Below are 24,627 nucleotides of genomic sequence, written 5' to 3'. Positions count from 1 at the left end.
TTCTTCTCCTTACTTACAAAGCTCTTCATGGTCAGGCACCATCTTATCTAAAAGAGCTCATAATACCGTATTACCCCTCTAGAACACTGCGCTCTCAGGACGCTGGGTTCCTTGTGGTTCCTATAGTTTCCTAAAGTAGATTGGGAACCAGAGCTTATAGCTATCAGGCTCCTCTTCTGTGGAACAAACTACCTTTCTGGGTTCGGGAGGCAGACACGGTCAACACCTTTAAGAATAGACTTAAGACTTTCCTTTTTGATAAAGCCTATAGTTAGGGCTGGCTCAGGTCATCCCTTAGTTATGCTGCCATAGGATTACACTGCCGGGGGACCCCACCGAGGGTTATGCCTAGCCAGGCACGGTATTGGTTGAAGATGCACACATCTCCCTTACCGAAAACTCTCTCTCTCTCTCTCTCTCACTCTCTCCCTATATCTCTCTCTCTCTATATATATATCTCTATATTTCTCTATATCTCACTCTCTCTCTATATATATATCTATATCTCTATATCTCTCCATATCTCTCCATATCTCTCCATCTGTGGACATGTCTCATTAATGCATGTTACTAACCAAACTTCCCCGGAGTTTCTGTGCTCTGTCGTCCAGCAGGTTCTCATGGATCGTGGCTGCTGCTGTGATCCTGCATGACGCCCACTACATATATTATTACTGTCATTATTACTACCATATCTATTACTGTAATCATTTTTATCATTCATTATAATTCATTGTCATTTTATCAGTCATTGTACAATATGTTTGTGTTGATTTGTCCTGTACACGTGACATCCATTGCACGTCTGTCCGTCCTGGGAGAGGGATCCCTCCTCTGTGGCTCTTCCTGAGGTTTCTTCCACATTTTTTCCCTGTTAAAAGGGTTTTTGTGGGCAAGTTTTTCCTCACTCGAACCGAGGGTCTAAGGACAGAGGGTGTCGCTCCCTGTACAGATTGTAAAGCCCTCTGAGGCAAATGTACTTTGTGACTTTGGGCTATACAAATAAAATTGATTTGATTTGAAATTGATTTGATGTGTGGAGCAAAAGCTCCAGAGAGCCCTCCAGTCTGTACATACAAACTTACCCAACAGTACACACATGAAGAGTCTCCAAGTCAAATACTGGAGGTCTAGTGTTCACATTAGAGCTCCAGCATTTGGCTCGGAGCCATTTAGCATGAGTCATACACGGCGCTGATGTATTGAAGCAAAAATAGCTCAGGAATGTGTGCGTTAAAAACTACACAGCCATCACACAATTATCTAAAATTATGAATCTAGTGAAATCTGGTTATAGCTTCACAAATTGACACCACAACAGCAATAAAGCAATGACAAGCTATAATGACTGACTTTAATATATACATATTTTCATCTGTTATATTGACACTAAAGCTACAGGAGTGGTGTTGGCAGGGATGCCGGATAGCATTCCCACAACAACATGGCTGCACCATATCTGTGTGAAATGGCACATTCTGAATTTCTGGCAAAAGATTTTACAGAGCCTTGCAAATCCTTGGTGAACAAACGGTATTAATGTCCACCCTAACAAGTAATTTACAACAGATCTCACGTTTCTTTAAACAACTGAAAATCTAGACTCGGCTGGAAAAAAACAAAAAAAAACAAGCAGAATGATCTCACTCAGATGGCACATTTGGCTGGCTGAAACTGGCTGATCACTCTGGCTGAAAAACAAACTATGATACATTTTAATTCTTAATTAGCTAATGACTTGAAAACGTGGATATTTATTGCAGTGTGCAATAAATACAGCTTATAAATGAGTTTTAAAACTAAGAGCTGAATTAACAGGTCGTATTTATTGGATTTGGATTTACTGGATGGCATAATATTACGATATATGTTCCCGTTATCCTGTCCATCACCTGCGTCTCTAACATGTATGCCAGCAAAAGCAAGCTGGCAGTATGACGGCTCACACTGACTGACTTAACACTAAACTCAGGAACAGATTGATTTCACGTAACTCAAGACAGTAAAATACTTCAGACAGCGATGTGACTGAATGCCCTGCACTGACGATGAATGCTGGCTCTCTACTTATGTCCATTATTGAGACCAGTGCTCTTTGGATTCCTCGGCTGCTGGTGAGCGTAAAACGAATGTGTGCGTTTGACTGTGTAAGCAACAGGTAAATCGTTTCTAAAAGGCTTTATGAAGACCCCCCAAAGAAAGAAAGAAAGAAAGAAAGAAAGAAAGAAAGAAAGAAAGAAAAAAAAAAAACCTCTTGTGTGTGCACTGTAGTGTCACTTCCAAATACGTCAAACAACATTGAGTGTGACAAAACACACCTACGACACAGAAAAGGACACAAAAAAAACTTTCTGGCTTTCATTTGGCAGCAGATTTCCTTTGGCTGTCCAGATAAAATTGGCAGTGTCTTGCTCTTGTTCCATAAGCATACACACACACACTCATTCACACACACACACACACACACACACACACACACACACACCTAAACACATACACACTGCACATACATGATGCAGAACATAACATGCACATACACAGATATAAATACATACAGTTTTTCATTAAATGCACTTCTGTGTCCGCAGCTCTCCACTTTGAAAATAGGAAGGTGCATAAATAAAACATTCCCATTGTTATAGAAAAGGTCCATGCATGTCTGACACTTCTGAGTTCATTGAGACGGAACATGGAGCCATCTGGCTGCATCCCTTTACGTCTCACCAAGTCTTGATTGTTACTTCTCTCCCCCCCTCTCTCTCTCGTGAGTGTTTTGTTGTTTCTCCTCTCTCTGGCAGTGTTTTGACAGTATATTTGTCCTTTTATGTCTCTCACAGATGGGTGCTGTCCTGTGTATCAAACCTGTGGCTCTCTGAGAGCCCGGCGCTGCACTTTCTGTTGCTGCCCTGATTGGGTACCAGAGAGAGGGGATCTGGTCTAATCAGGTATCTGCAAATAGGAGCACAGGCAAATACCAATCTGTTATATTTGTATATTTCACGCTGTGTTCATTTTACAGTGCTATCAGTTATATTTGGCAGTATGCACTCACACAAGATCGTGCAACTCCAATCTGGTGTCTGGAGAAGGGTTGATGAGGATATAAGACAGTCTATTCCCTTGGTCTGTCATCCCATCTGACACAGGAAGAAAAGAGGTGAGTTAGGCAGGAAATAAAATAGGCACAGGATATACAGCAGGCTGTGCAACATCCTTACACATAGAATAGTTAGCGTGAGTCACAAGACAGGAAGACAAATTTAGATAAAAATGGACACAAGCGGGATACATAGAGAGTAACAGACGGTTACAAACGAGAGGGGAAGAAGTTCTCAGATCCTGAACAAAAGTACCGATGCAACAGTTTAAAAATACTTTAGGACAGCTACAAAAATATTAGATATTAATTCTGATTGAAGGATTGTTGTAGCTGGTTGAAGTGGAGCAAGTTTCAACTACTAGATTTACATATAGTTTAGTCCAGTAACTACCAAAATTGGAGTCAGTCCCCTCCAAAGGGTCCTAAGAAAAATCTGCAGTCTTGCTACACAAATTAGTATTTGTATTTTTTAAATTCCTCAGAATCTTTGCTTTTCTTGTTAAATATGGAATTATTTTACCTTACTGACATCTAAAATGTGACAAGGGTAGAGAAGACTGGGAGCTACTAGTTTAATCTTTAACAATCTGTACTTTGTACTTGTACTTTATAAGCTCATTATTTGTTTATGTCAATCTTAATTTGTAGAGTAATTTGTAACTATAGCCGTAAAAGAAGTGTAGTAGGAAGAAAAGTGCAATTTTTAGTTGCATAATATTACCCAGGTAGTAAGTAGAAGTATAAAGTAACATTAAATGCAAATACTAAAAATGTAGAAAGAAATTATGGTAAAGTACCTCAAAACTGTACAGTACTTGAGTAAATGTACTTTGTTACATTCACACACTTGTAAACTTGAGATCAGGAGCAGAATACTTAAACAGACTTACTGAATCCAGTTGGTGAAAGGCCCAGATGTTTCATTCTCGTTCGCACCAGGGCGTTGAGTTCTTGCCTCTCTGAGCGCCTGAACAGGGTCAGCCTCTGCTGGCTGATCCTCTCCGCTGCGCTGCCTGGACCCCCCTTGGCTGCACTGGAGCCCCGACCCCCCTTCCTGCTTAGCCGCCGTGCCCACTGCATGCTCTTCCTCCTGAGCAGTGGGTGGTCTGAGGAGTGGGAAGAAGTGGAGATAGGTTCTGAAGAGGTGGAGTTACGATGAGCTCCGGTCCGGGACAGCAGAGGCTCCCTGGGTTCTCTGGTGTCCTCGTAGTCTTCCACTGTGATGGATACCTGGGACTGTGGCACACAAACAATACCACATCTTCACACACTTTTTTTTTTAAAGATATTCTTTTCAAGCTTTATTTTTTGATAGAGACAGCTGAAGAGTGACAGGAATGCGGGTGACAGGGAACGACATGCAGGAAAGGGGCGCAGGTCGGATTCGAACCCTGGGCCGCTGCTGAGCCTTCGCACATGGGGCGGATGCTCCACCAACCGAGCCAACAGACACCCCATCTTCACACACTTTTAATTCCCTTATTCAGCCTAATCAGCCTGCAATCACACTGATTTTTATTAAATCAGCTCTTCACCACCTCCTCAAAATGAATCAGAATGAATACTTTCTTATCATACTGGAAATGAATGACGATGAACACGATTCACAGCACAGCGTTTCGCAGCATAACCAACACGACCCGTTAATATCATTTCTACATTGGGAAAATTATCACTGCTTCATGTGTGATATGTAATATGTCTGTCTCACTTAATGAATGCACATATTCATATCTGATAATGTCTTAATAACTAGCATTTGGAGAGATACCTTTATTTAAATAACCCGTAAAGGTAAATGCATACATTTTTTTAATATTTTAGATTAGGATTAGGATCTGTAGATATAAATGGTTAATTCTAAAGATACTAAAATCTCTTATTTTAAGGTGATTATACACAAATAAATATTATGTAAATAGAGACCTCTAAAAAAATACACGCTGGACCTTTAAATGTAAAAATGAATTGCCCCAGACAGACTTTAACCAGTGGCTTCTGTTCACAAAACTCAAAACTAGTGACAGTAACAGCTGACCTCAGAGACTGGAAGCTTATGTGCCTCTGTCCGGTAGATGCCAATGGGAATGTCTCCGTTGGAGGAGCACAGTTTCTGGTAGAGCCTGCCGTAGGTGCGGATCCACAGGTCATCCTCTGTGATCTTCATCTAGAAAACAAACAATGTAATAATCAGCCTCAGAGGCACTTCACAGTCCAAAAAGACAGGATTCAAATTCCATCCAGCTACTTACTGCACAGAGGAAACCCGAGCCAGGCATGGAGTCTAAACCCAGCAACAGCCTGGTGATGGAGATCATGTAGTCCTTCACAAATGACTGGCAGAACACAGCAAACAAGTCAATAGAAAGGGGCCATATTTGGTATTTTGGCCACATTGAGAAACAGGATTTTTGTTGTTTAGTCCCAGTGAAGAGTCTGAGATACCTGGTAGAGCAGAGTGTCCAGCATGCTGACACTGAAAACCTTCCCTGCAGCAAACGGCAGGCGGAACATGAACACTAGGTTGGACCCCTTCTCCCTTTCCTTCTGCAGATCAAACACATATGCAAACACAGACACACACAAACACACATTTTTCCCAATTACACTGGTCTTTATCGAGGTGAGATGACACAGTGAATGTCCAGAAACTTTGAATGTCCCATAAATCGTGTATTTTTTCTTTTTCTTCTTGTTTAACGCTGAAACTGACATTTATTTTCACGGCCAAACAGTTAGCAGTGCATCTGATTTGCCAGTTTTTGTAGCATGAGATTAAACCAGATAATTCAAAGGAAACACACACACACATGCAAATGCCCAAAACAAAGAAAAGACTGCAAATCCACTAAAGGTCCTTCCTGCTGTGAGGCAGCGTGGTTAGAGATTTCAAAAACAGTTATCTCATAATAACATTAACCCCTTTACTGATTTGTTGATAAATGTTATTGATGCCCAAAGGAGAAATTCATTAGCTGCCCCACAGAGAGAAACATTAAGATCAAGCAATTAGACAAGCGGTAATGAGGGGAAAAGAACAAAAACCACGAGAAAATAATCAAAAATGCAAAATTTCACAGTGGTTATGACAAAAAAAAACAAAGTGATTGAATGAATGTAGAACCACTGAGAATACAACATGAAGGATGGCTTTCATAAAGTGAAGCACCTGCTGTTTTTTCACAGTTTTTTCATCATGACCTCTGAAGTCTAAGTTAAGCAAAAAATAATAGAAAAAGCTTGGGTGTGAAGGTATGAAGCTTTTACCTTTTCCAGTTTGGACAGAGCCAGAGAGTAGTGGTCTTTGACTTTGAACTGCATAAAGCGCATGTTGGCTGGGTGGGTGAGCTCTGTGATAATACTAAGAGCTGGGAACAGTCTGGAAGGAAGAAGTGAGAATAACGGGTAAAAAAATCATGAGGTGTGTGAGATTAAAGAGCAAGTTTGAACAAAGCAGACCTGAACAGGGTCTGGACATTGACTATGGTCTTTGCATCAGCCATGTAGTCCTCCTCTGCAATCATGGAGCTCTCCTTATCAACCACAACCATGGTGTTGGCGAAAGTCACTCCACATCGCAGCAAACTGTCTAGACTGTGAGAGAGAAGCACGAGTGAGGGGGCATGATGAAGAATAAGAAGAATCAAAGAGTAAACAAAGCCATTTGAAAGGTGCAAAAGCTCATGAATGAAATTAGACTCGGGAAATAGTAAAAGATCAAAACCAGGGAGATGAATAATGAAATCAGCCAGGGGGTCTTACTTGTCGATGGAGCCCACTGTGTAGAACACCATGGGGAACCAACAGATTGCCTCCAGGAAGTCTGCTTCAGGTCTGAACCAATCAAAACACAAATAGACTAGAGATTTCCACCAGTATATATATATATATATACATTTCATAATGAAGAGCTAATGTCCTCACAGAGACAGAGCCCCTCACTCAGCCTGAGAAATACAACACAGTCAAAGTGCCTGGAGAGAAAGCTGAAAATAACAGCACTACAGGAGAGAGTGACTCAGCATTTTATTGCCTTTTTATTGGATTCCACTCTCATTTAGCTGACTGCGTTTGTGTACCAGTGCACCAAAACACAACACAGGATTGCGCGGCGCGTTGTCCTGAAAGCATTCAGCATTTCACAAATCATGTTTACAGTGACCTTAAATAGCTCAGTTTTTCTCTGTTGGCTATTTAAGGAGGAACTCATTCTACTGTTTGGCGCAACCTAGATTTGTGGCATAGTGGTTGCGCTCCAAGCAACAATTTTGTGCAACACATAACCTATTTTAGTTTGTGAACTGTGTTCACACGCATGGCCACCACATCACAAATAAGATGTGTGTTTGAAAGACTTGTACCAGGGGAGCCACTTTAGGCTTCGAGACTGATACAAGAAAGAAAGATTTAAAGAGTATTTAGTCATGGGCACCAATGCAGAGACATTTAAGGGGTCAATGAAGGTGTGGGATATATGACATTATTGATTCTTTAACAGTGACAAATACACTTTTTTCTAGTTTTGTGATATAATGTCCTGACTACCTAGCCCATTGTTGTGTATAAAATCTACCAAATAATTATAATTGTACATCGTTTTACACCTCTAAAAAGAAATTAAAATACCTTTTATGTACCATTTAGGATTGTATCCAACAATAACATCAAATAAAAATATTCAGAAAAAAACAAACAAAAATGTGTTCCTTACATGCTCTCCAGCAGCAGGACGATGGGGTTAAGCTCCTTCCTGGGTCGGTAGTAGGCCCGTAGAGGTACAATGAAGTTGTACAAACCATTCCCTGCACTCTCCGCGGACACAATGATCAGTTTGTTTTTGAAGCCGTAGGAGCGGGCATCCTCAAAAAGAGTGTGATGACAAGCCTAGGAGAGATGCAGAGTGGCCATGAAGGGTGATGTGTATTGTGAATTTGTAAAACAAACATAGCAAGCCATGTAAATCTTATACCTTGTCCATGCGCAGGCAACAGAAAGGCATCTTTTCCTGAAGAAGGTGGCACAGCGTAGGCGAGCTGCCAATGTATGGAGAGTTCAGTGGGTATCCCTTCACCCACCTGTATGTAGCACGAGCCAACAGTTACCTCTCAACAAGTTTACACTTCAACATGCCCATGAATGAAAACTTAAACAGCATCTTTATTGCTTACTCGCTGTGTCGACCCCACCAGTGGGCACTCTCATCTTTGTCACTGTCCTCCTTGCCCTCTTCCCCTGCCTCGTCCTCTGACTGGTCTCCCAGCAGATCAAAGGTGGGGTTGTTGACGCCGTCCACCAGCTCCAGGACAGGGGCGATGCTGTGCCGCCTTTCCTCAGCTGAGTCTCCCATGGCAGGCAGGGCCAAAGTGTTAGCGCCACCCATCTCTGTCCTGGAGCTGCTTCTGCTTCCTTTTCCACTGCCCAGTCCGGTGCTCCCTGGGTCCTGGCCTTCTGGGCTGCTGTCACTGGAGTCCTGGAGGTCTATGGCCACCGTGCCTGAAAGATACACACACAAGCTAAAAGTTCAAACACTATATGTGATGTGTTTCATGATCCATGTGAGAGCAGTGAGCCGGACAGTTTTACTGCTGTCCACCAGGTGGTGTGTTTGTAAAACCACAATATCTGGCATTTCAGTCCATTTGGCAGCTGCTCTTATCAAGTGTGACTTATAATCAGATACTTGATAATTCCTATAATTGCTTGGAAAAGCTATGAATATTTTTAATAACTCAGATAGGTTTCAAATGTGAGAACTGAATAATTTCTGACACCTGTGCCTGTGAAGCTTAATGACAGGTTTGCATGTTTGACCAACAAAGACACTGCAAACAGAAGGCCAGTGTGTAAATGTTACACAGTCTTTGTGCCACGTCTGACTGACCCATGCTGGCGATGATACTGTGGACTGGCAGGCGAGTGAGTCCATGGTAGATAGTTTGGTGCACTCCCCTGGCATTTCCTCCGCTACCGCCCCACGATGGCTCCCTCTGCCCCCTGACAAATGCTGAGTTCTCCTCTTTGGAGATATTGATGTAAAAACATGTGTCAGAGCCCCCCATGATGTGGCAGGGTCCAGGGTTCAGCAGGATGTTGGTGGTGTCCAATCTGCGCACTCCGATCAGACATACTCCATACCTGCAGCCACAGAGACATGGTCAGCACTGAACTGTGTAGTCTGGTGTGTGTTCTCATTTCTTGGCTTTTTTACATTATGACTCACTTTTTGTGAGCATGAAAGGAGGCAAAGGTGAAACTCTTTCCCTGGTATTCCCCGAAGAATTTACTTTCCTCCAGGCGGATGTGATGCACTTCATTGGCTGAGCAGCGCCGGTAGGTTCGGTGCCATTGGTCAGCCGAACATGCACCGCCCTCCCTAAAACAGAAAAACAGGATTGATTGGCCATGTGGGCAGGGATTGACACATGTAACACAAAGCCCCAGGTCAGCGTCAGGGCCACATTTGGATGGATTTTCCATTCAAGGCTGCAGAGGTAACATCTTACATCTCTGTCAGAGCTGCTGATCAATACTTCAATCAGCACACAAGGACACCTAATATGTTTGAACAATAGTTTCCAGATGTCCACATTCACACAGTTAAGTGGACAACATTTTTCTCAGGGGGATATGGCTTTCGCCGCAGAGGCTAAAAAGGTGATAACAGGAAGCAAGGGTGTGGGGGCAGCGTGAATGTGGGTGGCCTGCGACAAAGACTGCATTATATAAACAAGTGTTATAGCGAATTTGCAGTTTACAGCAACCGAGTGCAAAGCAGGAAAGGAGGAGGACAGATTCTAGTTATGTATTGTCACAGCCAATAAACCAAATATCATCAGGTCCAGATATAGAAGCATACTTATGAAATGCAGGAATGTTGAACTTGTCAGACACAAATTATATTATTAGTATTTGAATGAGTATTTCTTTCATTTATTCACCATTTCTGTTGTCTATCAATAATTAGAAAAGAGGTCTATTGTACTCCCTAATGTACAATCATTTCTGGAACAATCTTTAATAACAGAACATATTACTAACTTGGATTTGGTTGTTTAATTTGATTTGATGTCGACTTTGATTATTTTTAGGAGTGATAGTATGTCTGTTTTTTTGTGTGTGGTTGCTTATGCTATGATCATAGACTGTGGTCACATAGATACCAAGATGTAACACAAAGAAAAGCAGGAACAAAGTTATTTTCGTCAACTATGTGATTAGCAACAGCAACAGAAAAAATCTGACTTAAAATAGAAGCATTTTAATCATGATGAAAAGGAGTAAATAAGTAAATGAGATCTTGTCAACGGTTTGCCTAAATAACATTCTGTGCTGTTCATAGTCACTCCTGCATTATGTGACAAACTGATACTTAAAAGTGAAATACCAAAAACTTACTTTAAGCAGCAAGTTAAAGCTGTGAATAAACCACCAAACAAAACCAGGACTGATTCATATTTGAGCTTCCACCTCTCTTCTTGTACATATTTGTCTAAAGCTTCACAAACATGACATGCTGTCTACAGTTTGCTGATGTCATATCCCCTGATTTCTGTTTATTTGACATCAATCCAATGAAACATGCTGCAATTTTGAACATCACATTAATAACTGATTGATAATCAAAATCCTAGAAGAACAATTTCTAAATAAGATTTTTTATACAAATTTAAACAATGTCCTCACAGAATCACAGAATCACACAGCATGCAAGCTATGGAACAATGGTGGACAAAGGACTTGGGTGAACATTGAGCAAAACCGTAACAGAATATCTCGGTGTGATACAGATCGGATGCATCCTACCTGTTCAGGGCTTGAAAGGCTCCTACACGTTGCTTGAAGGCCTCTTGGGGCGCCGTTCTGGAAGGAACAACATCACATTGAGTGATGGTGAGGAGAGAAGAAGCAGCTCACTTCTACACACACACACACATATATATATATAAATATATATTTATATATATGTATAACGTGCATATATGTATAATGGACTGTCAAGGCTGTAGGACCTTGCTGTGAACAATCAAATAGAAAATGGTAGAAAGAAAGCAAGTGAACTCACTGTCCTCTGGAAGAGTGGATCAATAGAGTGATGAGTGTCGAGGTACCAGGGCACACACAGTTTAAAGCCAGCATGGCGTACTTAAACTCTTCTTCACACACCACATGATCTGCAAACACAGGAAACAAGAGGGGCAAAGCGACTGAGGTCACACATGCCTTGGCAAAACACAACACACTCACATTGTGCTCCATAAAAGGATGCTGTAGTGAACACAAATGTGCTGGGGTCAAGGCTTAGAGTTAATTGAATCCTTCAGCCAAAATGGCAAAAAAACAAACAAAAAAACCCCACCAACTATTAAATAATTGAGGAAAACGGAAAAACAACATTTGAAAAACTAAATAACAACACATATTCCTGGAAACAATATCCAGATTACTCAGAACAAACCAAAACGTGAACAGTTTGCACTGGAACTACTTTTTACTGACAAAATATTAAATAAAACCACTATAAATAAATAAAATCTGTTGTGTGCTCTGTGGCTCTTGCAAACACACACAATGAACCATGCATCTCACCACCGAAAGGCACAGGCACACACAATCAAATGTGCCCGTTCCATGTTGGAAAATTTCATGCCACTCGATGTTTGCCTAACACGAATGACTCAAACAGACAGCCGTGTCAGAAATCCTCCATCATCATGTTGCCCCTGCTTAGATATATCCCCTATTTACTCCCATGGGCTCAATTTTCATGTCACCGCTCTGGCCCACTGCTCAGTTTTTCAGGATGATGGGAAGACCTTGCAACAAACCAATGATTCAGTGACAGCCTTATTAAACCACCTTTCACTCACACCATCAAGCACTTAACACAGCCTTGCCTCAGCCAAACTGAACTGAACAAGCAACGATGATGACAGTCCCCTCGTTTACCTATTGCTACACAGCTTCCTCTCTGGAAGGAAAAACCAATAGAGCGATTAATGTTTGTAGTAAACCAATCAATGAATCAGGCGCAGGAAGCATCTATTTCCCCTGCTGTGTAATTCTTGATTGCATTATCTTTGGTGATGAGCATGCAGGCTTATTAGGGCTGTCTTGTTTACCAACATTGTGTGAGCTAGGTCCTAAAAGCACAATATGTGCTCTGTATTAGGAAATAATTGATGACGTCAGAGCCTGACATGAAGTATCAGATTTAATCAGCTGCTAGTCGGAGTAACAGGAGGACAGCTGTGATGTAAATGCAGTTTTTTTAAAAATTAGTCATGTCTGTGTGTACCTGACGATGAGAGACGTGACAATTAAAATAGCTGATTGTGGATCTTCTGCTGAAGTACCAATGTTCTTTTTAGCTCAGAACAGTACATCATAATGCAGCTCACACACAAACACACAGAGTAGCCTTTTGCTATTCAGCCTGTGAATTTCTTTTGAAGCGAAAAGCTTTTAAAGAGCAAGGAGGCATCTAAAGCCTGCAGAGGAAAAGACAAAAACATTGATGATGTATCTGCCGAGTGACAGCATTCATTATTGTTGTACACACATTCCACTCTTTCTGTCTGTCTCTTACGTTCCTAACTCCCAAACCACAGACATGCACCAAATTGAATCTTTTTTTTTTCTTCCAATATCCAATTTCCAATGTCCTTCTCAGACCTCTCTTCACCACTGGGATCCCTCCACCACACATCTTCTTCTCTGCTTAATGTTCACTACAGCCCTCCATACTGCTCTGTATCCTTCAGGTGCCTGGACCCAAACTAGGAGAGAAACCAATTACTGCCCCTGACACATCGAACATGCACACACACACACACACATACACACACACACACACACACACACACACACACTCTCTCTTTCTCTCTATCTCTTCCTTCTCTTTCGCCCTTGGTTATAAGATCTGTGTTTCTGGATCCATCTCTTCAAATTCTGTGTTGTTTTCTATCACACGCTGCTATCGAAAGTGTATGTAATCCCGTGTGTGCAGATATGTGTGTTTGTGTGCGTGCCGATCCGGCTTCTATAAAAGCGCAATTACAACCTGACCACAGGTCCACTGGTTGAGCTAATTAAATCAGTAGGCCGTTATTGTTTGAATGAGTCCCATGCTATCACCATGGTGTGGCCACAATGAGCCGTGCTCAGGCAGGGGGGAAACTGGCTATCGTCGCTAAAAACATAAATTAGGGTGAAAATCAATCGACGTTCTGTAGCCAATACTGCTTTGTTACTCAAATGCCTCCGGGTTTCCTGCATCATAGCGACAGATCATTCCTAATGAACGCCGGGCTGTTATTAAGCTATTCCTGTGGATCAAATTAAATCTTGTATCTCTTGCTCATTAATGCCTCCCACACCAGCACTTAGTGGGTATTTTCCAAGTGGTGTCAAAACATGGCGTCTGTACTTTACAGTAATGCCCATATAACTGCACATTGATTTGATCTCTGAGTCTACCCATGGTGACTTCAGTTCACAGTCAGCTCATTATGAACTTTGTTTTGTTCAAACTTGTGTGTTTTGTGTGTTTAAAGGGGTACTTTACATTTCACTATAGTCCCACAGGGGATTTCTTATCCAACACTGGATGGATGCTGCGTCAACATGGCGTCATGGCTATTTCACAACAAATGATTTCATGTTTTAAAATGAACAAGGACGAGTTGAGTGTAAGCAATTTACATACATCTCTTTAAACTGCACCACAGGGGCAATGGAGGATCGCTTGTGGGTAGAGCGCGCCTGCCAGGTTAGGGTAACAGCAAAACTCATCAAACAAAGGGTGATTTTCTTTGTGAAGCTAGCAAAGTAATAGATTAATCATTGATAGAGACAGCTGGGATGAGGGTGGCAAGCCAGAATTGAGTTTGACGTTCTACAGGGCTGTAGGCAGAGAGAGATGTGTGAGAGAGAGGAAAGGGTGAGAGAGAGAATTTGGTTTCTCTTCTTTCTCTCGCCGATGATTGACTGACATCTGCTGTTCAGCAGGAGAATAAGGGACGCTCTTCAAAAGGCAATGTAAAAAGTCAGTAACCCTCGAAGGGCTTACAGCCAAGCCGAGCCAATCTGTCCAGCACTTCGTCAGAGCTTGGATGACGGAGTGCTGTGCTGCTGCACAGGCACATTGATCAAGTAGACAAACTCAGGTAGCTCGACAGATGATGGCCCACACTGGAAATATAGTGCAAACCGTACAGCTCAGCTTTGCCATGGCATTGCAATACAACCCCCAAGAGCAAATAAAAATGCTTACGTAATCGCCCATCTTTTACATTGCCATCTATCATTACTGGTGACAACATACTTCCAGTCGGAAACTGAGTAAGATCACCTGTCAAACTGGGCAAGTAAGATGTATTTTTTAGTAGGTGTCAACCCATTATTCCCTGCATCCTGATGCGATCAAACAACAATTGTTGTATCCCAACATGACAGAAACACATCGCTTTAGCTGACACCTCAAGGCCCAGCCAGTGCATTTCATTTCACACTCTCTGCCCACCTGCAAATTTGACATGGAACTTGTTCTCTGGCTTGAGAATCTGGACGTACAGGGGGCAATTTGGAGCAAAGTCTTTTACTGCCCAGGCTCGAAGGATGGTCTGATGATCCTGAGAAAATTGGAGACGGAGTGGAGTGGGATGGAGTAAAAAACAAGGGAGAAAGAGAGACAGAGAGAGAGAAAAAAGTGCACAGAGTGAGAAAAAGAGGTAGAAACCCATCATTAGCACTATCAGATTGTAGCTCCTCTGTAATAATCCTCTTAACCCACTGACTGCACAGCACTATTGAATGGTCCTTGCAACATTTCAGGAGTAATGCAATTCTGACATCCCTCTACAGAGAAGTGAGTAACTTGTGGCATGAAGTGTGAAGTGAGTAAAACAGGCCCTGAGATAGTTGATAAAAATTCAGTCAATGGAAAAACTCTAGCACAGTAGTGCTCACAGTAACAATGCTAGCACACTAATGTTCATTATATTCATCATTTTAATTTAGTGTGCTAACATGCTAACATTTGCTACGTGCACCTGGGGTAGATGAGTCATAAATTAAAGTACTGAACAAATTAAAATCTTGAGCTGATGACGTTAGAGGAAAAAATTAAACAATCACCAAAGGGTCTCATGACAATCCATTCAATAGCTGTCAAATGATTTCTGCATGAAAATTCAGGGGAACGAAAGTAGGATTCATGAATATTTGAATATTTATCTGCCAAATTATTCAGTGTGTTTGTTGTTGGAATGCTTGTTGTCATCCAGCAGTCTGTATGACAACACACCTATGAAGTGAATTGTTTTTTTGTGTTCCTTTTATACACTTTACTGTGAAATTAAGCTCAAACATTTAGCCAGTGTAGGGAACTAAATTCACTTGTTTCAAAGCTGCTGATGTTCTGAAAAAGACAGTTCACTTCAGAATAATCTTAAAAGTAAACTACAGGTAATGTTTATAGAAAAAAACAAACATTTTAAGACTTATTATCAGGCAAGAATATGGACGTTTTGCAGTGTGAGGAGTCATGGCGATACAGCGAAGCAGCGAGGAACGTACAGCAGCAATGCGGTCCACTTCAAACCGGTTACTGAGGATAAAGCAGGCCTCAGCATCGTCCATCCTGCAGGCAGTTAGTAGAGCATGTGGCCATGGAAGAGAGAGAGAGAGAGGAAGCGTTACGGAGAGAAGACACAGGAAGGAGGGTGTTGTCATGTTATTGAAGGAGAGGACAAAAGAGAAAAAGCAGGACAATAGAACAACAAACAAACCAATGTGTCTTTCAAGCCCACAGCATTTATGGATGAGATAGAAGGAGGTAGAGAGACAGGGAGATTAAACATACAGGCTTCAGCTTCCTTTCTTTCCCTGTGACGAAGCCAGCCTGGGGTGCAGCGGCTGTATTATCAGGAGCCAGGGGGTAAACAACAGGCAATATGACTCAAACCATAATTACAGCAGTTACTTCAAGGCTGTAGGTGCTTTTGATATTAATTATGAGCTCCAGCATCTAAATGTGTTTCCTTTCAAGGTGGCTCAGATCTGTTTTAGGGGTTTTTCAGGGGTTCATGAAGAAAGATAAACATAGAAGAAGACAAACAGATCAATAGATCGATAGATCAATAGATTCCTAAAGCTAGAGTCTTGATTGTTATTTCTGGACTCACTTAGCCCTCATCAGGTCTTGGTCTTTAAGGGCAGAACCCTGCAGGTAGATCACTCTCTGTGCCCACAGAGGGACATGAAGGACCCTCCTAACCTGGACATCCATCTCTGCTGGACAAAGGATCACCACATAGTAGTCCTACAAACACACACACACAAACATACAGACACAATTAATATTGTCAATGAAGAAACACACATCAAGATCTGTAATCCTAACTTTGGGGTTGGTGTACCATATGAAATTGCTTGATAAAGACACTGTCAGTGTTTATTATTATTATTTATTTTTGATTGGTTGCCAATCTTCAAGAGTGAGTGTTATGTAATATAAGTCTGAGGTGAGAGTAGAGATATGAACACTTGATAGTGGCGTACTGCAGAGGATATCAAAGAGATAGAGATGAATGACAAGCCTCATCCCTGAAGTGTTTTGTCAGTGTTATTGTTAACTGATGCCTAGGCCCAGACTAATCAAATCAAATTGTATTTGTATAGCCCAAAGTCACAAAGTACATTTGCCTCTGAGGGCTTTACAGTCTGTACAGGGAGTGACACCCTCTGTCCTTAGACCCTCGGTTCGAGTGAGGAAAAACTTGCCCACAAAAACCCTTTTAACAGGGATCCCTCTCCCAGGACGGACAGACGTGCAATAGATGCAGTGCAACAAATAACACCTTATTTAAAACTAAAAATAAAGGCCTTAGTCCTTTGCCATGGAAACTGTAGGTTTATCACTTGCAGGAGGTAATTGGAATCATATTTATTTTGACTTCATGCAATACAATCCCTAACATAAAACTGTCTAATTAACAAGCTTCTTGACTCAATGTGACCTTCGTTTACAAAACCTAAACCACATGCAACAGATCACCAAGCACCCAAATTAACAAAAAAAAATTCAACAAACAAACTTTAGGACTCAAATGTTTCTTTTTTTTTTCAGGTCATGATATTTGAGTAAGTACAGTGAAAGGGCACCGGACATTTGGCGTTTCATTGAAGATGATTTACCACTCATCTCAAAGGCTTTTGGGATACACAGACATGGATGCATCCTCATGCAAACACACTGCTCCAATATGAATAAGACATCAGTTCCATCCTTGCTACTGCTGAATTAATCCTCTTCTTTAACCTCAGCTGCTCAGGCTCCTCTGAACAGGATTAGAGACAGCAAACACACACAAACACAAGACCCCTCAACACTCTCTTGTCCTACTTAAAACTATTTAGAGAGACCTGTAATCGGGGGTGGGCAAAGAACTCATTGAGGAAGTCCATGAGGAGGTCGATCTTGAGACAGCTGACACACAGCACCACGTGTTTCTCCGTCTGCGCCCTGTAGCGGCTGTAGTTCCCCCCAGACTTCTGCCGCTCCATCCACAGAAAGGCCAGCTGCTCGAACTGCAGTCAGGACGACATAGATCACATTCAACAGATGGAATTGGATTAAGTTAGCTAGAATACAGGGAGGAGCCAGGTGGTATATGACAGAAAAACACTGACTTGTGCTGGATAGTGTTTCCATTTGATTAGGTAGAGTGTTTGGAGAGAATTAAGAAAAGTGGAAATTTGGTTCAGGATGGTGGTTGAATGGAACATGGTAGTAGAGATTAATAGGGGAAATAATAGGAGGCCTGAGTAAAATTGCCAAGATTTTTTTAATGTGTTGATGAGAGCTGGATGGTGATATTTCATAAAACAAGAGATGCAACAAAGATCCAGATATTTTACAGGGATGACATTACTTTTCTAAATTACTGCTGCAAAAAGACATTCACTGATCACTGTTGTTTGCTCTAAATAATTTCTTTTTATCTGTTAATTAGGTTTAATTATAAGATTGCAGTAAAAGCAAAAATAATCAGCTCTAGCAATAGTAGATAATAAAACTAAAAGCTCTTCGTACACCTGTTAACTTTGAGGTAACACTCAGGGTAAAGATGTATCTTTGTGTCCTCTTGTTCTGTTTTTTTCTTGGTTGTTTTAGCTGGAACAGCAACTTCATTATGATGCAACTTCACCCCATCCCATGTTAACAGCAAAAGTGCAGTACCCCAACAATCCAAACTAATTCTTTTCATACAAAGTGGTGAGACTTTTATAATTACACAGCAATTTTATTCATTTTTGTTGCCACGTCAACAGAATTCAATATACATACTTTACTTGTGTGCTGTTCTTCTCTGTAAAGTAGTAATTATTCATCGGTTTTGAGCTGATATAAGGCCAGCTTGTTAATATCACCTGCATCCATACGAGAACAGAGTTTTATTTATTTCACTATATCACTTTTGTACAGCCAGTTCTCAATGGCACCAACTGTGGTAGATTTGTGATGTAACAATCACGCCTTTATTTTGTATTGTTATTTGCTTCAAGGGCAGTCTGCAAACTGGTGAAACTGAATTAGAAACAAGAGAAATTACCTAAATGGTTGGCTTTTTATCTTATTTTCAAGTCAACATCCTTTGAGGCTCAAAATGACTTGTCATGAAGTCAGTTTCCAGTGGTGTGTTGTGGACAGGTACAGGAAAACTAATAGAAGCAGCAAAAAGCAAAAGACAGTATCTGAATCCTGGTGCACTCTGTGGCAGCCTGGAGACTGATCATGGCACAACACAGAGTTAGACAGATGGACACAAACACACATACACACACACGGGGTGGGGGTTGGGGTTGGGGCTAATGGGGGGCCGGTTTCTAAATGTCAAGGGGTATTTATGGATGAAAGATGGGGAGAGGGAGTTGGGAGGCTAATATGGCAGCTATGTTTGTGATGCACAGTTCGCCTTTTGTTTATGAGTCAGCTTGTGTATGTTCTGCGGAAGTACTGTATGTCCATGCTTCTGTCTTTTGTTTTGTTTCTAAGGTTTTTGTGAAGATATTTGCTACCACCCGGCCAGAGCTGATGGGAAAAACAAAACACTGAGAGCGTTCAATAGACAGTTGATCAGGCATGCGGAGGATGCAGCCATACACCTACTGCTTATATGACGCGATTAAAAAAAGAAAATCTATCAAAGATGAGTGCCGTCCTCACAAAAGAAATCCAATTTACAACTAAGCGAGAATGTCAGTAAACCAAATCATTTGTGAATTGTTTAGCAGTACTGTGAGAGAGGTCCTCCTCTGTCTGCAGGTACAAAGAGGAAAGTCCTATTAGCACTTTGCATCTTTTGGGAGACACAAAGATACAAGAGCTACCTCTGGGATAAAAGCTTTAAACAAATCTGAGGAACAACCATTAGGGTACAATGCAACGTGTATGTTTGTGTTTTTATTGGTCCTTGTACAAATTGTGTGCGTGTGTGTGTATAAATGGTTCCTGAAGTTCCCTCTGTGGAGCAGTAAGATGACAGGAGAGGGATTTGGGCGAGTATGGAAGACACTTGTTGTTCTCTGAATAAAAATAGTGTTGTAAATCTACGTAGGATGCAGTGAGTCATCGCATTATTGTTCAAGGGGGGAAATACAAGAATTATTAGTCTAAACAAAGAGAACTTAACTGTAATGAGGTAACTAAAGAAAATGAAATTGCATTTGCAGATTGCAAAGCTATCCCGTAAATCAATTTTAAAAATGATTTAAAAATATTATGATCTCTTTAAAAAGGTACAACAGCGAGGCTTTCTCCAAAAGTTAAATTGAAAATAAAATATGAGACTGCTGAAATGGGTTTTTGCCTTCAGAGGGTTTTGGATGACTTTTTAAAACTTTTTGATATATCTTGTTTGTGGGATTGCATTATGTTCAAACTTTACCAATAATTAAATCTCTTGTTCCATCTACTGTCTGCGATTGTATAAAGCACGATTGTTTCTTACCTGGATGGGAAGCACGATGAGTGCTACAAAGATCATGATAACCACCAGGAGCTGTGAGGGCCAGATCTGAGGTGTGACATCTCCAAAGCCCACCGTAGAGAAGGTGACCACACAGAAGTAGAGTGAGTCAAACAGGGTCAGGTTGTTGCCTGCACGTTCGAGGTGTTGGATACCGCAGATACTGATGGAGGTCAGCAGGGTGGGAAGAATGAGAAAAAAAAGAGAACTGTCTTTCATTCCTCTACATATATGTGTGACATGTGTGTAGAGATGGGGGTGGATGCATGCTTCAATGCTTTTGTCGGACATTGTATAAACTGTAGGTGTGCGAGTGAGTACTGCACATATTATTCTGTTCTTTAAAGGCAGAATGAGTACACTTTTTCTCAAATCAAAACAAAATATTCATCACATCAGAGATGCTTCTATCTGATATTTTACATGAATCATTTAAATGTATTAATTAAATTAAACCATTTAAAATTCAACCAATAATGTATTTTTTTCCTAGTATTTAATGTTAAAGATAATGTATAGCCAGTCAGTTGCTTTTGACTGTCTGTCAACCCTCCCTCCCCCAATTTCGGTGGCCCCATCTGGTCACCCCTAGGAAAAATAGTAGGATCACCACTGGGTGGATGTGTATCCCTCCAGCTAATAACAGCATGAAGGCTGTGAGGACAGGAACCAAAGGCGCAGTGACCAGGTGTCATATTGTAAGCACACATCCAAGATTGGTGTTGTTTATCTAGAGAGGCATGGCAAACTTTCATTGTAAAAAACAAAATTCAGCCCTGCCCCAACCAACAGATCCTACTCAATCTGGCTTTAAGAGATAGATGAGCCAGCAGGCAAATGTTAACCCTAAAGTGAACAGAGAGCTTAATTCATGCTGTGTGTAGGATCTTCTGGATAAGCCCAGCTTTCAGTTGTCATGTCAGAGCACTCACTCACTTTCACAGTTACCAATTACCTCTCTGCTCTCTGTCCCTTTTCTCTCTTAGATCCAGGAGCAGCATTTTTCGTCTCTTTTCTCATATTTCATTCTTTCTCTTTCTTTCTCTCGTCCATCTCACCCTCTTTCTGTTACTTTCCTCTACCCTGTCAACAATTGTGACATCTTCCACTTCCTGTTCAACCTACATTTAATGCCTCTTGTTTCTCTCTCTTTTCTTTCCTGGTTGCCCCCCTCTCATTTCAGTGTCAGCAGCGAGGGTACCCACCACGTAAACATGAGACAGACCAGCGTGCTGATGAGTATCACCACCTGGTTAAACATGGCTGAGTGTGTCCGCTGGATTGCCCTGTGGAGATCATTCTGCAGAGACAGACACAAATATGAGTTCATATATGAAAACAGCAACAGGACAAGGTTGCTACATTGTCAAGGTGTAAATTGGTTGAACAAGATAGTGGCAGGGGTGAGCACATGCTGATACAAGAGTTTGGATATATGCTATGCAAACAGTTTTAGAAAAACCAGGCCAAATAAATTGATTGGATACTAAAAATCATGTGATCTTGATATTTTGTTTTATTGGAAGAGAATGAAAATGAGGTGGTAACAATGTTGCTTGTATGATTATAGAAGAGGATATTTCCGAGCATATATCATTATATTTTCTGTGAAGAAAATAAAACTGATAAAAAAGATTGAATTTATAAACAAATGCTGCAGGAGTCGGGACTTCTCTGGCTCAAGATCCAGACTTCTGATGCACAACAAGGGACAGTAGTATATGGAGCAAAGAGAAAGATAGTTTCTTTAAAAAAATGTGAAGCAAGCTTTATTAGCTGGATGTCATAGGACAGATGGAGGCAAAAGTGAAGTGAAAAGTTTCAATAACAAGTTTAAATGTTTTGTGATTTATCTTTCATAAAACAGATGAGCTGAAATGGCAGGGATGGCAGAGAAGAGGCGAAAGCGCATGCCAGCAAAACAACAGAGATGTTGAGATTAAATTAATTGAAAACGTGGATATGGAGAGAGTTGTTCACTCACTATCATATTCTCCAAAGCGTGTTTGGCCAGCCAGCAATTGAGAAATACGGGGATGAAGAGGTTTCTGAAGGACGGCAATATCACCTGTTGAGAAGAGAAAGCTTCAGTCTGCTTGGCTGTCTGGAAACACTTTTTTTTCACATGTTGCATACAGTCACATGATCTCCTACAAGGATATACGTTGTGTGAGCAGGTGCCTACTGTGTTACTACTGAATTAAACGTGTTACGTGTGTTCAAGAAACGAGGATGGGACAGATGGGACAGTGCTTGAGTGCTGAGTATGCTCAGTAGTGCATATCGTTCCACTCACAGTGATCATGAAAGGGACAGCGCTGATCATCTCCAGAATGAAGGGGACACGTAATACTTGCTCCCAAACGTTGCCCTGGAAACCAAAAAAAACACACACAGGGGTCAGGAAACTCTATTGTCATGGCGACCTTGGGGGATTACCACATAACAGGCCGATTGCGGAGAGTAGAAGGCGACGAATCGACTGGCTTTTGCACCACAGAATAGATCGGGTTTAGATGTTTATGGGTTATACAGTTCCCTTGTGCCCTTTGAGAAAAGAAGCAGCGCTACTTTCCATTCAATTAAGATGTCAGCCATGGCTGTTTTTATGTGTCTGCCACCTACATATGACTGACCTGAATCTGACTAGTGTAGGTGGACAGGCACAGGGTATGTCCACAGGAATCAGTCAGCTCTAAATGCTAAGGCCTCTTGCCTCCAGAGTAATCTGCAGAGGGAGCCCTTTATAGGCTTATAGTGTCAAGTACATCAAAGGCAGGGCAACCCGTTGATGGATCACCGCCCCCCTCTACTACAGCAACACAGGGGCCTCCCCAAAAATCTTTCTGATATGTCAATAACAGGGCGGGCCTTGAGGAAGCCTCAACACCAGGGGAGAAAGGAAAAGTTCAGTTTAGTAGGATGAACACACAGAGGACAAACACTACCCTCAAGCATGTTGCATAAATCCACGTCCACACACACACACACACACACACACACACACACACACACACACACACACACAAAAAAGGCTACTGATTGGCTGTTGGGGGCCACAGGTAACTTACCTTGTAGCTGAGATACACAAGCAACATTGTTTCTGAAAAGCTGATAAAAGCCACAAGCACCTGATAAAAAAGAGAGGGAGAGAGAAAAATAGAGATATTGAGAGATGCAGACACAGAGAAGAGTTAAGATAGTCGGAGTGAGACCAGAGCGGAGAGAAATTAGGAGCTGCAGAGATGGAGGAGTAGAGCGTGGGTGGAATCAGTAGGCGTGCTGGTGATTGAGCTTCAGAGGAAACAGGTTTAAGTGAAGCAAGCGATGATCTGGGTGTGTACATACGTGCACGTCATCAGAAGTGTAAATACTTGTGCCAGATAAAATGATATGACTTACACTCTGAAATGATGTGATACAGATTCAATTCTGAAAAATCTGACATGCAGTTATGTGTATAAACAGACTGAGGCCTTGTCTACACAGGAGTGTACTGATCTGTCTGACCTGCAGGGCCCACAGCGGTAGAGGTCTATCCACCCAGATGATCAGTTTCCTACAGTGTGGAAGAAAAGGAAAGAATAGAGAGCAGAAAACATGGATATGGTTAAAAAGGAACAAAAATGACTTCACAACGACACTCAACAGACTTGACAACTCATGTCAGTACATAAAATTTAATTATGCTGTTTACAAGTGCGCAGCTGCCAGTGTGCTCTTATTGTAGGAGAAAAGAAATATTCACACAGTCAAATGGAAATTTACAGCCTTATTGCTTGTAAAAAGTTTTTTTATTTTTTATTTTTTTTATTTTTTTTGCCAAAGACACCCTGGGGCTTATCATGGCTGCTTGCCTGCCTGCGCTCTGATTTGCTCCTACGAGTCTGCTGCCTGGAACAGGAGGCGGCCCATCCCTTTCCTGAGCTCACTCTGTCAGGCTCCTTATTCATGTGGAGCCAGAGCTTAGCCAGTGTCACCAGCCACCAATTAGATCAATAGTGTTCCTGAGCAGGAGACATGGCATAGCCTCAGGTCCATGTACACTTCCTGGTTTCTCTCCCTTTCTCTGCTGTTTCAGATTACACACTTTATCTCCACTAGGTCACTGTTGATTAGGCTGCACAATCACTGCATACATATTATGTTGACAGGTAATCCATACAGTTGTATTGTGACAAATGAATGTGGATCTGTAATGCTCAATATTGGCATTGCGAATTGCATCAGTTAAGTTGCATTGATTACGTTATACAAAGCTTCCGACCGGTGGGCCAGTGTCGGGGATAGCAGTTCTCCAGGGTGTGCAGTTTCATGCCGAAGCCATCACTCCTAATTAGAGACTTACCAATCAAACTCACTCCAGGGACGGGATGATGTGTTTTGTTTGGTGCAGTTCACTCCATTCACACTGTAGGGGGAAAAAAAACACAAAAATGGCAATAAAAGTAACTTCTTGTCCTGCTTCTGTCACCAAAACTTGACTCAGCAGCATCG

At 41.5% G+C, this 24,627-nt stretch overlaps 1 protein-coding gene across 1 annotated transcript in view; it reads right to left on the bottom strand.

The window, feature by feature from the left end:
- Positions 1-1,086: 1,086 nt before the first annotated feature.
- The window catches only part of kcnt2b (potassium sodium-activated channel subfamily T member 2b), a 35,716-nt gene continuing 12,175 nt past the window's right edge, over positions 1,087-24,627 (bottom strand). The window contains exons 4-30 of the mRNA XM_027285511.1: positions 24,479-24,541; positions 23,641-23,689; positions 23,202-23,261; positions 22,427-22,501; positions 22,115-22,198; positions 21,336-21,430; positions 20,113-20,293; positions 17,525-17,689; positions 16,285-16,421; positions 15,677-15,740; positions 14,622-14,730; positions 11,163-11,271; positions 10,904-10,960; positions 9,321-9,473; positions 8,982-9,235; positions 8,269-8,593; positions 8,070-8,175; positions 7,812-7,984; positions 6,863-6,934; positions 6,560-6,694; positions 6,368-6,479; positions 5,546-5,647; positions 5,353-5,436; positions 5,139-5,267; positions 3,991-4,336; positions 3,053-3,137; positions 1,087-2,949 (exon numbers count right to left, since the gene is read on the bottom strand). Coding sequence (XP_027141312.1) covers positions 2,832-2,949; positions 3,053-3,137; positions 3,991-4,336; positions 5,139-5,267; positions 5,353-5,436; positions 5,546-5,647; positions 6,368-6,479; positions 6,560-6,694; positions 6,863-6,934; positions 7,812-7,984; positions 8,070-8,175; positions 8,269-8,593; positions 8,982-9,235; positions 9,321-9,473; positions 10,904-10,960; positions 11,163-11,271; positions 14,622-14,730; positions 15,677-15,740; positions 16,285-16,421; positions 17,525-17,689; positions 20,113-20,293; positions 21,336-21,430; positions 22,115-22,198; positions 22,427-22,501; positions 23,202-23,261; positions 23,641-23,689; positions 24,479-24,541 — 3,442 coding nt within the window. The 3' untranslated portion in view covers positions 1,087-2,831. The remainder of the gene's footprint in view (positions 2,950-3,052; positions 3,138-3,990; positions 4,337-5,138; positions 5,268-5,352; positions 5,437-5,545; positions 5,648-6,367; positions 6,480-6,559; positions 6,695-6,862; positions 6,935-7,811; positions 7,985-8,069; positions 8,176-8,268; positions 8,594-8,981; positions 9,236-9,320; positions 9,474-10,903; positions 10,961-11,162; positions 11,272-14,621; positions 14,731-15,676; positions 15,741-16,284; positions 16,422-17,524; positions 17,690-20,112; positions 20,294-21,335; positions 21,431-22,114; positions 22,199-22,426; positions 22,502-23,201; positions 23,262-23,640; positions 23,690-24,478; positions 24,542-24,627) is intronic.

The sequence above is a fragment of the Larimichthys crocea genome, chromosome XII (genome assembly GCF_000972845.2).
Source record: "Larimichthys crocea isolate SSNF chromosome XII, L_crocea_2.0, whole genome shotgun sequence".
In the NCBI taxonomy this organism is placed as follows: Eukaryota; Metazoa; Chordata; class Actinopteri; family Sciaenidae; genus Larimichthys; species Larimichthys crocea.
Note: the sequence above shows the minus strand (reverse complement) of the source record. Positions and strands in the feature narration are given on the sequence as shown.